The following is an 18,417-nucleotide window of genomic DNA, read 5'->3' on the forward strand; positions in this document are numbered from 1 at the left end:
GAAACAATTTCAGCCAAGCTATAGATGTTGGTTGCATTGGTTTGTCACAACTGCCCGCCCCATCCAATCTGCAGTGTTTTACATAGTACAACTTGTCATTATGTGAAACATGTTATCCTGTCTGTTAGCAGGCTTTCTCAAAAACTATAAGAAATGGATTTTTAGTTGTATTTGGTTGACAGTTGTGCCCTGGCCTTAAGTAGCAAGATTTGGTGTTTTTTCAGATTCACCATAGAACAGAGAATCAATTCAGCTTCTTTCACCTCAAAGCTATAGTGCGTAACTTCTGTCGCCCCTTGAAGGTTTTTTTTTTAACAGTCGAATCAACGACTGACCGTTTTTGTTAACACTGCCATACTTGCGAATACAGAGAGAGTTTTGTGGAGCTGATAGGCTTCATCAACTTGTTTGGTCATGGATTGAATGTAACCGAAATTCGATTATATGAAAGAAGTTACGCATAGCTTCAAGGGCCACAAATAGTCATTATGCTGATTGGAAAAACCTCACGGCACAGTTTCCATCCTGACAGTTACATATCTTCTGTTTGACTGCAGACAAAATTATCAGGCAATTTGATAGTGACGGGCACTTCACCGGCAAAGGTCAACAACATAGATGGGCCGTTAAACAGGCGCAGCAGGGGAGAACCAAACTCCATTTGGAACCTTTTGACCCGACGATTTTGCCGATGTTGTCAAGTGGACAGTGTCTGTCTGTCTCTCAGCTGGGGTCTCCAAAGTGTAGAAATGCATTTCAACAAGGAAGGATTTTTTTGGAAGTGTATAGCAATATTTATAAAGGTTAGCAACACAGTAAGACTTTGACAATTAGCCTTGATTATCGTGACGTGGATTCATTAAAGGTGGAGTCAGCAATTCTGGAGAATGCTTGTTGTTTAAATCAGTTTTGTTAAAATGACTGAATACCTTCTCTCGATCCTTTTCCTCTACCTGTGTGTGCTGAGAAAACAATCTGGTGCTTATACACGGCCTAGGCTCTGTAAACGGGCTTGTTGCTTGTTGATAATCACTGATTTGGACAAGAAATTATTTTGACAACAAGCGCTCTCCAGAGTTGTTGAGTCCACCTTTAAAAGGACTGCACAGTTAAGGAATCGTTTTACCTTCAGACTACAGTGAGAGGAAGTGATGTAAATGTAGGTGTTCTGGCAGTTTCTTGCTCTCTCGCTCTTTGTGTTGCCATAATAACAGCACTTATTCCCATTATGCCGCCTCTCCATTAATGGTCCAGTTACAAGTAAAGAGACAATATGATAAGAAAATGTACAGATCTAAAAATACAGACTGCATACATGGTTAATGACGAGATCATAATGTGAGCAAAAGTAGAATTGGGCAGATTGTTTTTGTTTTTTGGCACTTTGAGATCCCACCTCAAAGGCCTCTCTGCACGCACACACACAGGAGCCGCCATTTTATCTTACCCTCTTACCTTCTCAAAAACACATGCATGAACTCGCTCACTCTCTCTCATGCACACATTATATGCTCGCACGTCCGCACAGACACGCACACCCAACCCCCACTCAATCCTCTGCTCGAGACACACACACACGAGAACACGCACACACCCTTTCCTTGCTACACTGCCCCCCACACCCTCTGCACACACACACACACACAAACACACACACAAACACACACACACACACACACACACCAAAGCACACATACCTCCTCCTCACACGTAGCCCCCCCTACCCCCCTTCCGAGCACACACTCTCGTGCACTCTAACACACACACACTCACACACACACCCTGTTCCCCTCCCCCCTCCCATTCCATACCAGGGCACATCGTGACAAAACAAAGAACACCCCATAATAGTCAGAGTCGCACAGTATGCATGGTAACCAGTTATGTCAGAGATGAAGGCATTGTGTGTGCATGTGTGTAAGTCTGTGTGTGTGTGTGTATTTGACTGTATATAAGTATATGAACACACAGTCACACACATTCACACACAGCTGTATATCTGCAGATAATGCGCACTTCATACATAAATAAACACACACTTAGATGCGCAAAATTACACATAGACATTCCACAAACCCACATATATACATCTCCCACGCACACACGAACGCACACACACAAAATGACAGGCTATCGGATATACATCCAGACACACACATACCAAAACACAGGAGTGCATTTAGCCACATGTACACACAGTAAAGTCCATATAAGTAACAACGAACAGGATCTAGAACATTGAGGAAACACAGAATCAAAACACAATGTGTGGACACGAAAGTGTGTACTTCAAAACAAGAACGCAGACTCACACAAAAAGAATACATTATTTCGACACAGAACGGGCACAAACTTAAACACGGACACAAGGTGCACGGAAACACATGGTACAAAGATATGAACACACAACACACATATGAACACATATCCAATTCAATATTGATCTACTGTAGTACGTCCAGCACCGGATGAACTGAATCTAAATTTAAATTGTCGATAGAGTCAGTAATGACACATGCTCTATTTTCATATCACATACTTACATATAACATATAACATGCTCACATATCTTTGTCAGGCATTAGAAAGAAATACTTGAACAAACATGAACATTCAATATGTTGACTCACAACATGAGACATAACTGACACAACCCGTTGGAGACAAGGGTCAATAATTCCAAAATATAGACAGTGAATCATCACACACACCCAAACACACACACTCACACTCACACCCACCCACACACACACACACACACACACACACACACACACACACACACACACACACACACACACACACACACACACACACACACACACACACACACACACACACACACACACACACACACACACACACACAATTCATGATACAACAAAGACATCGTAATAAAGATAGAGACCAATGGTGGAATGTAACTGAGTACTTAAGCACTGTACTTAAGTACAATGACGAGGTGCTTTACTTTAGAACTCCCACATTAAGCCTCTTTGTTCCGGAATCCATTATTGTACTTTATGTGACAAACATTGGCTACTTTGCACACTCAGATAATCAATACAAAACATGAATAAGCTAATGGGTTGCATTTTCATCAATGAAGTATTTAGAATTCGCTCCATCACTCCAATAACAGCTGCAACATCACTGATGCATATACATTAAGGCATTATAATACAATCATTATATATACTGGATAGGCCTACATTTAGCATAATCCGTACTTTTACTCTGTTTTATGAGCAGACTGAGTAAATGCTGACTAACACTGACACACACACACACAGTGTTGGTGCCATTTTAACAATGGTGTCCAGTGTGTGTGTGTGTGAGTGTGGTGTGTCTGTTTTCCTTTACATTCAGCCTTTAACAAACACATTGTTGTTCACGCTCAGAAAGAAGAGGGTGGACGTACTGGTTCTCCTCTAATGTATCTTTGTTTAGGGAAAACCGTGTGTGTGCATGTGACTGCTGGTGCACGTGCACGTGTGTGTGTGTGCATGTGGCTGCGGGTGCATGTGTGTGTGTGTGCATGTGTGTGTGTGCATGTGTGTGTGTGCACATGGAGACGAGGGAGAAAAAAAAGGAAGGAAAAAAAAAGAAAGAGGAGAGAGGTCAGGTTTCTATCCCATAATGCATCTGTGTTCCACCCCCCCTCACCCCCCCCTCTTTCCCCCTCCTTCTTCTCTAAGCTGGTTTCCCGTAGCAACGCACTTATAATGAGGTCAGATGGACATCCAATAATATTCACCAGCCGAAACCAGCAAGCGGAAAGAGAGCGAGCAGTGTTGGGACAGACAGCAGTCAAAGTGTCAGAGGCTGAATCAGCACCAAGGCAAGATGGCCGCCACATAAATACATTAACTTTTGGCACTGATTCCTCATGACAAACTGAAAGTGATCATGGAGTCAGTTAATGTCATTTGTATTCCCCAGTACAGTTATTAAAGGGTTAGAAATAACAATAACCTGCAGGAGCAAAACTCAAATCTTAATCAGTTGAGGTACAAAGATACACTCCATTATGTGTGTGGGAATTACAATTAGTTGGCCACTGATGATTCCTCACTTTTATTTAACTGAAGCTGAACTTGACGGGGTTAGTTGAAGCATTCAAGCACAAAAAAATAACAAGAAATAAACTTATGAAATGTTTAGAAATCACAACAAAAAACTGTAGGGGCCAAAACTAAAATCTCAATCAGTTGAGGTACAAAGATAAACTCAATAGTGTATCTGGGAGTGATTCATTTGTTTCAATGATGTCTTTAATTTCACTTTTGATCACATATAAATGGTTAATGGACTCGACTTATGTAGCACTTTTTAGACGATTTTCTCAGCCCCCAAAGCGCTTTACATTTCTACCACATTCAGTCACACACACACACACACACACACACACACACACACACACACACACACACACACACACACACACACACACACACACACACACACACACACACACACACACACACACACACACACACACACACACACACACACACACACACTAATACACCAATGGCAGTAGATGTCATGCAAGGCGCTGTCTGAACCATCGAGAGCAATGTGGGGTTGCTCACAAATGGCCTGTATCTATTCTATCTCTTCTAACTTCTAATAATCCAAGCACTTTGAGTTTGTCCTCATATCGATTGGGAAAGCGTTTCATCACTTTCTGTGTTACTGTTTAATTGGTCCATGTTTTTACTATGTCATGTCTTATTCAGTCTGTGTTTATTGAGTTCTGTTGTATTAAAGGTGGAGTCAGCAATTCTGCAGAATGTCTGTTTTTTGTTCAAATCAGTGAATATCTCCACACAATCCACTGCAGGCCTACTGTATGTGCGCTGGAAAAAATCCAGTGTTAATACAGCCTAGGCTCCGTAAACTGGCATGTTGCTATAGCTACGGTGGTCCCCTATTTGTTTACATATGCCTTGTTTACATACCGCTTTACAGAGCCTAGGCTGTGTATTAACACCAGATTTTAGTTCAGCACACACACAGTACGGACACGTAGCGGATTGTGAGGAGAAATTCACTGATTCTGAAAAAAAATTACTTCGACAACAAGAGTTCTCCTGAATCGCTGACTACACCTTTAAGTGTTATTGATTTCTGAAAGAAGTGTGTTGCTCTTTCTGTTGATTGGGGGGAGGAGGGTGGTATTGTTCTTTACTTTTTTGTTTTGTGAATCACTTTGTGTTGCATTTGCTTTGTATGAAAACTGCTATAACGTTTGATTGATTGATTTCTAATATTGAGAGAACTCCATGTCAGTTGTAAAATTGTCTGAAAACCAGGTTACCCTAGTTTTTTATTAGGAGGGGGGAGGGGGGGGCGTTCAAACCAAAGACATTATTCAGAGGACAGAGGGATTATGATGGGGGGAAAGGAGGATGAAGAGATAAGAAGAAAACAATGAGTATTAACAATTGATTTTTATTTGATTTATTATTTTAGATGGTTTCTTGTGTCTTGGTCGCTGTTGCCAGACAGACAATAGAGCGCCTGGTTCTGAGCCTCCATGCCACGTCGGTCTGAAGGATCCATTTTAGACTGCCAATCAAAATGAACCCAGGTCATTTACATGCTGCGTTCACGGAGGGCAACTCAAAACCAATTGAACAACGCCCCCTAGCGTTCACTGCAGGTAACTATATTAACCCCTAACTAAATTAACCAAGTAGTGAGTCAACATTTGAAATGAGAAATTTAATAGGCCTATATATATAATATATCTATAATATATAATGAACAAATATGATATAATACATTTGCTGTACAGACATTTGAGTGTCTTCAACTTAGTATTTTAAAGTCAAAAAGTTAAAACATGTCTTAAAAGTTACATTTGTTTACAAAAGTGTATTATTACAGTTTATTTAATCCCTAACATGGAAAAATATTTAAAGTTTGAGAATTTATTTAGAAAATTCACAACAAGCAGATGCTATTCCGAGAAATGATTTGGACACACTGCATTTCTCTGCTTTTTATAAACAACTTCGACTACAAAAAAAAATCCCATTGATTAATCCCAAAATAATTTATGTTTTTTCATTTAAATTTTTATTTTTCAATGCATTTTTGAAAAATACATTTTATTTCAAATAAAGAAAAAACTTAAGAAAGAGGGGCGCAGAGGGAAAAATGGTTCATATGTGAATTAATACAAATAAAGTCAAAGTGAAACAACATTCAAGTATTTTTAAATTTTTATTATTTGCAAACACCCACCAGTCCCAACATCCAACTTGGTGTGTTGGTTTATTCTTTTCTGCCATTACAAGCTTATTATGACAATGTTGAATGTGTCTGTGATTCTCCCCTCACTCAATATTGGCAATCAACTGTCAAGTAATCGTAAAAAGTATCTCTAAAGAAAAAGAGAAATTGGTTTTGTCAAAATTGGCGAAAAAGTTGTTCAGGGAGCAAAGAAAAAAATATATAATACTTGTAATCATCTTTACATTATCAGAATAAACTGTAATCTCAAAAATATTGAAAAAAAAAATAAGAAGTGGAATTTAAATTTATTTTAATGGTGAATAGCATCAGTTTAACAATTTAAATCTAGACAGAAAGCATCAGTATGTTTAACATATAGCATACAAACTGGAAAGAGCACAGGGCAATGCTAAGTGTTTCTCAATGGCATTTAAGCTAAGCTAACTCACCAACTGTACTTTCATATTTAGCCTGGAGACAGGAGTGGTGTTTATCTTCTGATCTACCTGTCAGCTATATGGCTGTTTTGCTTATCTTAGGGATGACTTCACCTAAGAGTTCAAAACAAGTTTTATAGTCATTTGTTGCCTTAACTTTGGTCACAAAGCTATGCAAAAAGGGCTAGGGTTAGCTATGCAAAAAAACTAAAAAAAATAAGATAATGGTTGTTGCTTAAAAAGGTGCTCCGAGGAACTTTCAGCTTTTGTTAATTCTTGCACCCCCTTTGGAAAAAAGAGGTAGTGTTTTTTACTATGCCAGCTATAGTTCCAGGGTAAGGGAAACCATGACAAAGGCATTAAGAAAAACTATATAAAAAATAGCATTCTTTGCACTGATGGTCTCATTTGCTGTCATTTATGATCATCAGAGGAAAAATTAGACTGTTTCAGAAATATTTAAAAGTTCCTCATAGCACCTTTAAGAAAACCTTTTAAGTCAACAATTCCACACAGACTGTGGTGGTTAACCGAAAAAAAAAAAGTTTAGTCGTAAGTGAATTTCAAAATGAAATATTCTAAAATAGTCCTATATTTTCCTCAGCTAGAAAGTGAAAAACTTGTTAGTAAACATGTTTTAGGACATCTCAGTTAGAACCAAAAGCAAAAATAAGGCAGCAAAGTTCTGGAGTGGGAATGATAATATTTTTAAGGCATTAACAGTCAACTACTGTGGCAGCGGAAAGTTTCAATACACACAAAAAATATGTAATAAATGAGGTTAAGTCATGAAATCAACGGTGCATTGAAAGGCACTTAATAGTTTGTGTGTTGGGTTCGGAGTGTGAAGTGTCTACAGTGAGTTTGCAGGAATGAGAGGAAAAATAAAAGGCAATAAAAAAAAACTGTTTAAAATATGCATTATAACATCCACATTTGGCGATTATTGCCTGTTTTTGCATGTTCCAGGAAAACCGTTTGACCGTTTGTGTTGTGACTCAAACCTTTTTACGTCCCAAATAAAAGGTTTAAATGATTTATTTCCACAACAAACATTTTTCCAAAGCAGAATTTTTCCCATCATAAGCAAGGATCAAGTTTATCACTTTCAAATCATCGCTCTTATGTTGTTAGATTACCACAAGTTAGCACAGTGGTATTATTTACTACTGCAAGAACATGTGTGCATATATTGTCTTTATTAGACTTCCAGGCAGAAGTCAGTACAACTATACTGGAATAATCTGGCTCCATTTCTACAACTGCATCTAAAAGAAATGTAATATCAATGAAAACTTCATTTTTGTTCTGTAAAAGTGAAACTTTCATATATTCTACATTCATTTCACATAGAATGAAATGAATCTTGAATAAACATACTTTTCAGAAGGTTGACATTTCTGTATTATAAATCCTTTAAAAAAAAATCAGTTTTATGAGATATTCAGATATTTTGAGATACTGGATTATTATTCCATGAGCTGTTAGCCGTAATCATTCAAATTAAAACCAAAAAGAAAGAACTGACATGTTCCGCAAAATCGTTTTATACAACTGTTAAACTTTAAGACTTTAGTGGAAATCTTTCGAGACACGTCATCATTTGACAAGATTGTTGACAGTTTTTTAGCTGTAACCGTGGCTACGTCTGAGGTTGAAGCCTGTGTATTGCTCAATGTCTCCTCCTATATATCAAACCCCATTTCCTGGTTAGTGAGGAGTGTTGTTCATGAGTGTTAGTCATGTTATATATCGACACGTATCTATGAAGAGAATAAAGCCCGGTCTGTTCCAACACCACGCCCATGCTAAAAGGTGGAGTCAGTGATTCTGGAGAATGCTTGTTGTCAAAATCACTCTTGTCAAAATCAGTGAATATCTCCTCATGATCCACTACCTTTCCGTACTGTAAAGACAAAAAAAATCTGGTGTGAATACAAAGCCTAGGCTCTGTAAACGGGGATGTTGCTAGCTATGGTTTGCCCTCCTTGTTTACATACCAGTTTACAGAGCCTAGGCTGTGTATTGACACCAGATGTTATTTCTCCAGCGCGCACACAATACGGACAGGTAGTGGATCATGAAGAAATATTCACAGATTTTTTTAAACAAAAAGTGATTTCGACATTAAGCGTTCTCCAGAATGGTTGACTCCACCTTTAAGTCACTGTGGCTGAAGGCACTGTTTGAACATGGTCCTACCCCCCATACCCCTGGTTCTCCTCCCCCAGGACACCCCCCTCCTCGTGGGGCGTTTATAGCAGCACGCAGCGCTTCTTGGGCTTGTTATCTGGAGGCTCCAGAGCTGCCAGGATCGCCTCGTCAAACACGTTCTTCAGTCCCCTCTGAGGAAGAGACAAAACATGGATGAGCTATGCTAACATCAGAGTGGCTACAATGGAAAAAATAATGGAAGGAAAATGGCAGAAATACAGAATTATCAAACTATTTCACAAACATATTTTCCATTTTGGCTGAGGTGGCAAAGTTGGCATGATGTAAAGATATTTTACCTGTACATTTTAGGCATTTCTTTTTCTTCTTTGATTGACGTTAATGTGAGAGGCATTTTTTAATTATTTCAACAATGCTTTCAATTATTGAGTTTTTGAACTGAAACCTCAGAATTGATTTAAGACTTTTTTATGTTCAGATGAATGAATTCAATGCCTTTTAAGATTTGTTCAGGACGTGTAGAAATCCTCAGATAAGACAAGGACAGGAGAGAAATGGCAGAAATAATAAGAACACTCAAATTCATGCACACGTTTTTTATTTTGGCCAAGTTGCAAACCACACAGAAAATATAACAAATAATAAAAATAGGTTCTGAAAATCCCCATGTATGTGTGTAGAGAGTGGGCCATGGCTTTAGTTCGTGCTATGTACCTGTGTGAGAGCAGAGCACTCCACATATTTGACAGCCTTGAGCTCGCGGGCCAGTTTCTCCCCGCTCTCACAGCTGAGCGCGCGCTGCTTGTTCTTGGCCAGTTTCTCCAGAGTGTTGCTGTCGTCTCTCAGATCCACCTGCGTCCCCACCAGCAGGAAGGGCGTCCTGGGGCAGTGGTGGGAGATCTCTGGAACCCACTGTCAACGGACCAGGGGACACACAAGGTCAAGGGCTGCAATACACACTTGAAAAAATAAAATGTTTTAACCTTTATATTATTTATACAGGTAATCCCATTGAGCCCAGAGTCTATTTTTCAAGGGAGACCTGTTTACATTCCCACGTCACTATTCACACAAATTCATACACCGATAGCAGCAGCCAAAAGGCAGGGTGAAAGCCAACCATCTGGAGCAATTTGAGGTTCAGTGTCTTGCCTAGGGACACCTCGACATGTAGCGTCAATCTCAAAAGTCACGATCAAGTTTGGAGATGCGAGAGATATTCTTTTGGTGTTAAAAAATAAACCCAACCTCTTGTTTAGTCTGTTTTGTTTAAAAACTTTAAACATTGACAAAGACTGAAGGACACAAACGTACCTTTTCTCTGACGTTCTCGAAGGAAGAAGGGGACACGCAGGAGAAACAAACGAGGAAGACGTCTGTCTGTGGATAGCTGAGAGGACGCAGCCTGTCATAGTCCTCCTGACCTGCAGGGGGAGACACAACACAACCGCTCACCAACAGCAGACAACAAACACTAGGAACAACATGTACCATTTCAGCTGCCCTTAAAAAAGAATGTAGTTTGCATGCAGTAAGATACACCCTGGGTTCAAAATCGCGTACTGTTTATTTTTTTCTATTCTCGTACTACAGCTGACCATATAAAAGTATGTAGTTAGCATGCAGTAGACATACAATTGGGACCTACTCTAACTTATTTATTTCATCATAACATGGCTCCTTGAACTTGCCTCTTGCTCATATATCCGCTGCAAGGCTGGTTGTTTTCACTTGTAAACTCAGACTACGCAACATAATTTACGATGCACAGTGGATTGCGGGTCAGAATCTTATTGATATTATATTCAATTCAATTTCTACCAAGTCTGTTCCAGAAATTCTAATAAATTCTACACACTGCACCTTTAAAAACACAAACAATGGTTTATAAACTAACTACACACAGACTTTATTTTTTACCTGCAGTGTCAAAGAGTCCCAGAGTGTACGGCTCCCCTCCGATCATCACTGTCACTGCATAGTTATCAAACACCTGAGGGACACAGAGGGAGACAGAGGGATTTATTAATCTGACCTGCACAATGTTTCTCATATAATAATAATACATTTTATTAAAAAAGGCGCCTTTCACGGCTCTCAAGGACACCGTACAATCAGACAAATATACAGTACAAATCAATGCAATATGGATATTTATATATGTTATATTTATGTTGCCCATGTTTTTATTGTGCTTATGAATAACTATAAAAAAGGTTGAGGAATGATGGAAGGGTTTAGACACATAGGAAGGAGAGAATTAGGAAGTCAAAACATTTAAAAAGACATATGATCTCAGACATTATTTAAAAACATAACAGGAAGTTTACTTCTCATTTTAAAAGAGGTACGTGAGCGTCCAACACGAGAGACAAACACACACACATGTTCTATCTGTACTAGACTTGCTAAGAACGCATTTAATTATAACACAAAACACTCCTAAATGCAGGAAACAGCCCTTTGAAGAAGTGAGGACCAGACAAACACTTTTAAAAACTGTCCTCTCACTCATATCAGCACACACACACACACACACACACACACACACACACACACACACACACACACACACACACACACACACACACACACACACACACACACACACACACACACACACACACACACACACACACACACACACACACACACACACACACACACACACACACACACACACACACACACGCGGGTTTCACATCACTGCAGCCCTTTCACTGATTTTTAGAAGGATGTTTTCTCTTAGTTTGCTCGAGAAAAACTTGAGCCACATTTTTTGCCCCTGCACTCTTCACATGTGAAAGGTCAGAGGGTTTATACAAGCAAGGACGTATAGAGTTAAGAGACTGGTTCTTATATTAGATAGCACAGCAATACGTAACCAGCATAAGACTATATTTTGATGACATTTAACAAAATTACAAACTAGCTCAAATTTCTATAGCCCACCATTTTGCAGAGAAAGTTCAGGCGGTTGTGATAAGTCACATCTGAACAACTGTGACATTCCCAGAAAGCCTAGTATGTCCTTTTAACAGTCCAGTAGGATTCAAATAGATTGCATACATTTAGCTTGACTTATAGGTCTCACACTCATGTAACCCACACAGGACAAAAATTAATTGCTGGGTCTCAGATAGCTCGGCCCAAGACCAGAGAAACTGTTTCACTTTTACTGTACATGTGAAGGAAAAGGAGTATTTTTTTTTTTGCTACTTTTAAGGTGAACATTGTTCCGTCACTCTCGTGCCTTCAGGCTACAGCAGTGTACTATAACAAGCGGCACGGCCCCGACATGCCTGCTATTAACCTTAGCTCTGCTCTGAGTGTGTGTGTGTGTGTGTGTGTGTGTGTGTGTGTGTGAGTGTGTGAGTGTGTGCGTGTGTGTGTTTAAAATATACAGCAGGGTTTCAGCACGTCGACCTGCCCTAGCCTGCAGACACAGTGGGCTTATAATGAAGCTCCGTATTCACAGACAGGTTCCACATTAACTGGATGTAGCCCGTAGCAGAGGAAGCTATTAGAATACATGGACTCAAGCTATGTTTCCTCTGTATTCAAGTGACTGGAAATACCTGTTAGTAGGCCTACAGGAGATCAATGTCATTTTCTGAGGAATCTTTAAAATGATGATACAAGCGGGAAAAAAATGTCATGCTCATCCCTTTTTAGACACGTTTTCGGAAGAACGACGGTAGCCAATGTGAAGAAAAATCAAGAATATTACGTGAGCATTTACTTTGATCCAAAGATAAATAAAAACATGTTTTGAAAAACTACATCTGCATCTTGAAGTGCAACGATTGTTTAATCTGATAAATAAAAAAAATAAAAAAAGGTTCACATTTGTAAATGTAAGTTTATTGAATGGATTTGTGAATTAATCAATTTATAGAAAATGTACTCGTAATAATCGTTTTAGGGATTTTTTTAAACATTTAAGTTCATAGCCTCTCCTCGCATGTGAATATTTTACTTAATATTAATATTAAATTAATAATATTAATTTTACTTGTAACATTACTTTAACATAGTGCTATTATTATTCATATAAACACACAAAACCTAAATAGCAATTTGGCTCCAACAAAATGTATTAACCATTTTGAATTTTTTGTCTAAATATGATATATCATTTTGCCAATCAATTGTTTTGTGCATCCTGCTATAATATTTTAGAAAGAACAAAAATCCTCATCTAGGAATGCCTGACAGTCAGATACACTCCAGATTAAATGTTCTGGATGTGACACTAAATTGTTCTAAGGCGACATGTTTGTGAGAGATTGCTTCCTCTCTCATATTAATTATAGTTGTAGTAACAAGACAGACAGGAAGTAGCTCTACAGCATGCAGCTCTGATGTGAAAACACAAACACTATGAAGTCATGGAATGCCCTGCCTGGGGACATAGTTACGCCTGTCTGACTCAGTGTTCTCTTTTAAGTCTTATTTAAAAACACTCTTTTATCAGAGGGCCAACTGCCTACCAGGATTTTATTTGATAATTTGGTTTTACGATTATTTTATTGACGATTATTTTTTGCTAATTTTATGATTTTTTAAATTGATTTTCTCTGTGGTTTTATTTGATTGTATTCCTGTAAAGCAGGTTGTACTTTGTTTGATAAGTGCTAAATAAATAAAGATTATTATACATTTTATATATTTCTATTTTCTTCGTAAAATCTATATGGATATTGTAATAAAAAAAAATAAGTGTTATATGTCATTTTATCCAGTTGCCCAAACCGTGTGTGTGTGTGTGTGTGTGTGTGTGTGTGTGTGTCTGTGTGAGCGACAGACAGTCAGACGGGAAGAGGAAGATCAAGTTGAGTCAGCACAGTTGGTTCTGTAACGTGCTGACAGCAGACCGACAGAACAGAATTACTCATCAAATATCACTCAGTGTTTATTTGTTTTCAACACAAGGCCAGGCTGCAGATGAAAAGCAGAATTTTGTTTAATTCTGGCATTTTTAAGCCATGTTTAATCATGTGTTTTATGAATTGTTATTGTCCCTTTCTTCAATAAAAATAATTGAGTGAAGCTGTCTATACAGCTGCATGATTTAGAAAAAAATATCTCAATGCTATTGTTGTGACTGATATTGCATTTGCGATATGATTTGCGATATTAGAGGAAATAGAATATGATGTGTAGGAGCAGGAAATCTCTGCACCATCGCAAATATTCAATTTAAAACAGTATTTTGAAACATTTTGCCACCTTTAACTGCACCTTCCTGTGATTTTAAAATGGCAGTCATATTGTGATTTCGATTACATTGCAGCCCTAGCTGTCAATCAATAAGATATGTTTAAGATATTCTTAGCAGGACAGTCCTGTCTGTCAACAGTCAGTTAGCTGGCTGTCACAAAACCCTGAAAGAGTCAGAGTTTGCACGATAAGTTATTTATTTTAAAAATTGACAATTTTGACAAATGTATATTAGACACAGCAAAGGCTGCCTTCTCATTGAGCTGCTACAGCATAAAACACCACCACTCAAAAGCTTAAAAAATGTAGCGCGAAACACGTCAAACAATGTTACATATTTGAACTTGCAGCTACACGAAAATAGGCAATCACACACACACACACACACAGTATATAATACACACTCAGACATGCACAAGCACACTGACACATGAGGTTGCAATCCTAAGAATCCACCTAAACTACAAGCACCAGATACTTGAAGGTTTCACCATCACCAACACACTTGAAACACAAAAAAACTACTTTTCCTAAACAGCTGTTCCCGATTCAATAATGCATATTTGTTTCTTAGACAGAGCATGTCAATAACTCTTTGATTCCCACTGGAAAAAAAATTAAACATTAAAGCTATGGTGCGTAACTTAAAAAAAAAATATTATTCTCTGTCTACATTCAAGTCATCATCGCCAAACAGGTTGACACCAAGTTGATTAAGCCTATCAGAGCCTAAAAACTCTCTCAGTTCTTTGCCCGAACGTTCTATAAAAACAATGACTGTTGCCATGGAGACTGTGTTATACAGCCACGCCCACACAGTCATGTCAAACGGTCAAGACAAAAATGAAAAAACTTATCTTTAAACTGGTTTTATAACATTTATTTTCAAATCAGATTTTTGTAACCCTACATTTTACCATGTGTGACATCACACATGGTAAAATGTAGGGTTAGGATGAACAGGACAGCTGGGCCAAGGGAAGACAGAGGAAACACTGAGGGAAGAAAAACCTCATTAATTTTATTATAAGAGCGATTTTATAATGATAGAACGCTGGTTCCGTATGGGTGAAGTACTCTGCTAAAACAGCATATGAATCCTTGCTGTAAATTTTTAAGATTTGTCCGATTTTGTTTGTGTTAGTAAAGATACTGACCGTGGGGACGTATTCGGAGGGGAACTTGTTGGTTGTGTAGGAGATGAGGAGGCAGGTTTTACCCACAGCACCGTCACCCACCACCACACACTTTATGGTCTGCATCTGGACAGAGAGAGGGACAGAGAAGGGCTATGGTTAGCAACAGGATCACTGGAACAACTTTTTTAGGCGTTGTTTATGTCTGTTATAGTAATATTTAAAAAAAATTATAAGATCACTCGAACGAATACTAAACTTTCTTTTTATATAGTTAATTTTTAGGCATTTTTTAGTTTTTATTAGACAGTTTGGAGAGACAGATATGAGATGGGGAAGAGAGGGGGAATGACACTCAGAGAACAACACCCGACTACTAAACTTTTAACATGAAAAGCTCAAAGTGTAGGCAAGAGAGACAAAAACAAAACTTGTCCGTATAGTGACATAACTAGGGCTGTGCTAAGAAATCGATACAGCAATATATCATCTAATATATAATATATCTAATCTTTGCCATTTATTTAAAAGCAAATAAATACACGCCTGATAAAATGTTGGTGGGAGGAAACCAGTATTAAGATTTTTGTTAAGGTGAGACACCGCAGGATAAAATTAGTTTTTTCAAGCACTGGTCAGTTTTTAAAATTTTTATTTATAAAATGAAACAAGGCTGTATCCAACATCTTTTCAGTAAAGACTTTGTACACTTACATGTTTAAAAATTAAATACAGATTTTAACTCTGGCTTTAATACAACATTTAGATTTTTTTTTAAGAGATTGAAATGAACGCAAAATTAGTGAAAACATTGCCAAATTTGCATATTCATTCAAACATTTATGTAAAAAAGGAAATAAAGAAAATAAGTGTTTGTTATATTTTATAAGTAATCAATTGGCAATCTTGAGGATGATAACTATAAGTCACCCTAGTTCACCCCAATCACCTAATGCAGTGTCTGGCCCTAAATATCTCAGACAGACCAATACATTCTGTGGTGTCATGGTCGCTGCAGATGACCAGTTAACTTTTCCCTGACTCATCCATAGTTGGGCCGAGTGCTGCTACTGCCAAAAGGCCCAAACAAAGAGCCAGTGATGAAGTGGCGGCCAGCAGCCCTTCACTATTGTCCCCGTTAATGAAGCCTCAATCCTGGGTATGTTGCGCTGGTCACAGGATCCCCGACCGGTGTGTATAAACACACTGTGTGTTACATACCGTCTCTCACACAGACACACACACACACACAAGCAGACACACACACACACACAAGCAGACACACAAGCAGACACACAAGCAGACACACACACACACACACACACACACACACACACACACACACACACACACACACACACCACCTGATATGTGCTACGCTGAAGGCTTCTTTCCATGCAGGCATTTCTCTTTTTTGTTTACAGGTGGCTTGGCGAGTTTGTTAAAGCCCCCGTAAACCCATATCCAAAAGATCCCTCGTATTGTGTCATTTGTGGCGTTAGTTGCATGATAGTAAAGCATCCGAAAAGAGTTAGGATTATTTAATTCTAAAATGAAAGATATTGTCATTTAAGTTTGATACACTTTACAGAAATGCGGTTAAGATGAGGCTGTGATCTGGTTTCCTATTACACAATAAGTATTTTGAACCAATCACAGCAGTTCTTTGCCCAAACGTTCTATAAAAACAAAGGCTGTTGCTATGGACACCATTTGATACAGCCACGCCCACACAGTCCTGTCAAATGTGAAAAGCTGTTTTTTTTTACTAAGTTTTATAATATTTATGAACATTAACTTTCAAATCAGATTTTAGTAAAAGCTTTTGAACACAGCCAACTTTGATATCATGTATTGATTATTACTATTTTAGATTTCCAGAGGCTTTAAAATTATTCTCATTGACACAGAAACACTTTTTCTAGCCATGTGTGACTTGCATCCCTAACACATAGTAACCTAGTTTAAATTGTTCAAATTCATTATTTATCAAATACACAACAATAACTGGATTTATATGATCGCTTTTGCCCAAATCAGTTATGCTCTTCTGTTTACTACTTTTTTATTAGAGTGAGAAAATTACACACATGACTTTAAGAGGTTAATTTAAAATAAATACAAATAAAACACATTGTTGTTTTTGAATGTAAATGTAGAAGGGGCCCCATGCATGCAGATGGGCCCAAAACGACTAAATACGCCCCTGGTTGAGAGTTAACTACTTTTCTTTCACTTCCGCGTCTAAAACTGTGGCAACAACTTAAAATAAACCTTATTACAGTCTTTATAGTAGTTCAGTTCGTCCGTTTGTTGGATTATTTGAGCTTTTAAAGGATCAGTTTAATACATTTTCGCAGCTTTTATTAGTTAACGTATCGATCAACGTTGAAAAGTTTAGGTTACATCCGCCAGACCCCCACCCTAACCCAAAAAGGGCCTCTTTAAAAGGGCTTTAAAATAACTGAGCTGAAATATAACACATTCACAGGCTAAGTGTATATCCCCCGAGGTAAATTAAAGTCTCAAAGTTGCTCAATTGGTTGTTTTAACCCGATCCTAATGGCACCGGTAACTTTTCGGCAAAGATTTCTCAGCAAAGCTAGCTACAGTTAGCTGAAGGGAAATGCGTTTGTTTTGGTAAGTAGAGCAGGCTGTCAACACGCTTAGACAACTAAATAAAATCTCCCTAAAGTGATTTGCTGTTTCTTCGCTGATATTTCAACATAAATCGCAAGTAAATCAAAGTTAAAGGCAGTGACAGCTCCTACCTTGTTGTCCCCTCTCAACCGCTGGAGTGCTAATAATGTGGCGCTGCGTTCAGGTGCGTCACGTAAACTCCAACCTTTCACCCACTGTGGACGTTCAAAATAGGACTAGCGGTGTGTTCAAGCTCCTATAGTTTTAAATGTCGTAAATGTAGGCTATTTTATTATCCATAACGTTTATAATGTCTGGTTTCTATATACATATATATCTATTTTTATGATAACAAAATCAACATGCATAATGTTTACATAGCCTAAACGTGTTGAACTTTATTCTTCCCGAAATAAATTATTTGGCCGGGTTGCTCCAAAATGTCCGAGAAAATGAACAAAAACAGAATAAGTGAAAAATAATAATACAAAGGGTCATACAAATACAAAGTGTAGAGTAAACGCAAAGAAACAATGCTTCATAGAAAGAATACATAGCCT

General features: G+C 38.1%; 1 protein-coding gene across 1 annotated transcript; it reads right to left on the minus strand.

The window, feature by feature from the left end:
* Positions 1-8,107: 8,107 nt before the first annotated feature.
* On the minus strand, positions 8,108-18,060 carry LOC307264233 (cell division control protein 42 homolog). The gene is made up of 6 exons (XM_080045546.1): positions 17,989-18,060; positions 15,239-15,343; positions 10,779-10,851; positions 10,173-10,282; positions 9,573-9,770; positions 8,108-9,028 (listed from the first exon to the last, which is right to left on the minus strand). Exons 2-6 carry the CDS (start codon positions 15,341-15,343, stop codon positions 8,939-8,941), a joined length of 576 nt encoding a protein of 191 aa, XP_079901672.1. The 5' UTR covers positions 17,989-18,060; the 3' UTR covers positions 8,108-8,938.
* Positions 18,061-18,417: the final 357 nt, after the last annotated feature.

Source organism: Ammodytes marinus (genome assembly GCF_949987685.1).
Source record: "Ammodytes marinus genome assembly, chromosome: 17".
In the NCBI taxonomy this organism is placed as follows: Eukaryota; Metazoa; Chordata; class Actinopteri; order Uranoscopiformes; family Ammodytidae; genus Ammodytes; species Ammodytes marinus.

Bases quoted from the DNA above. Each gene is read 5' to 3' on its own strand.
- LOC307264233 (XM_080045546.1), bottom strand. From the start codon at position 15,343: ATGCAGACCATAAAGTGTGTGGTGGTGGGTGACGGTGCTGTGGGTAAA. The intron at 10,283-10,778 runs GTAAAAAATAAA...CTCCCCCTGCAG, and splicing joins GGGACTCTTTGACACTGCAG to GTCAGGAGGACTATGACAGG. The intron at 9,029-9,572 runs GTACATAGCACG...TCTCTTCCTCAG, and splicing joins AGTGCTCTGCTCTCACACAG to AGGGGACTGAAGAACGTGTT.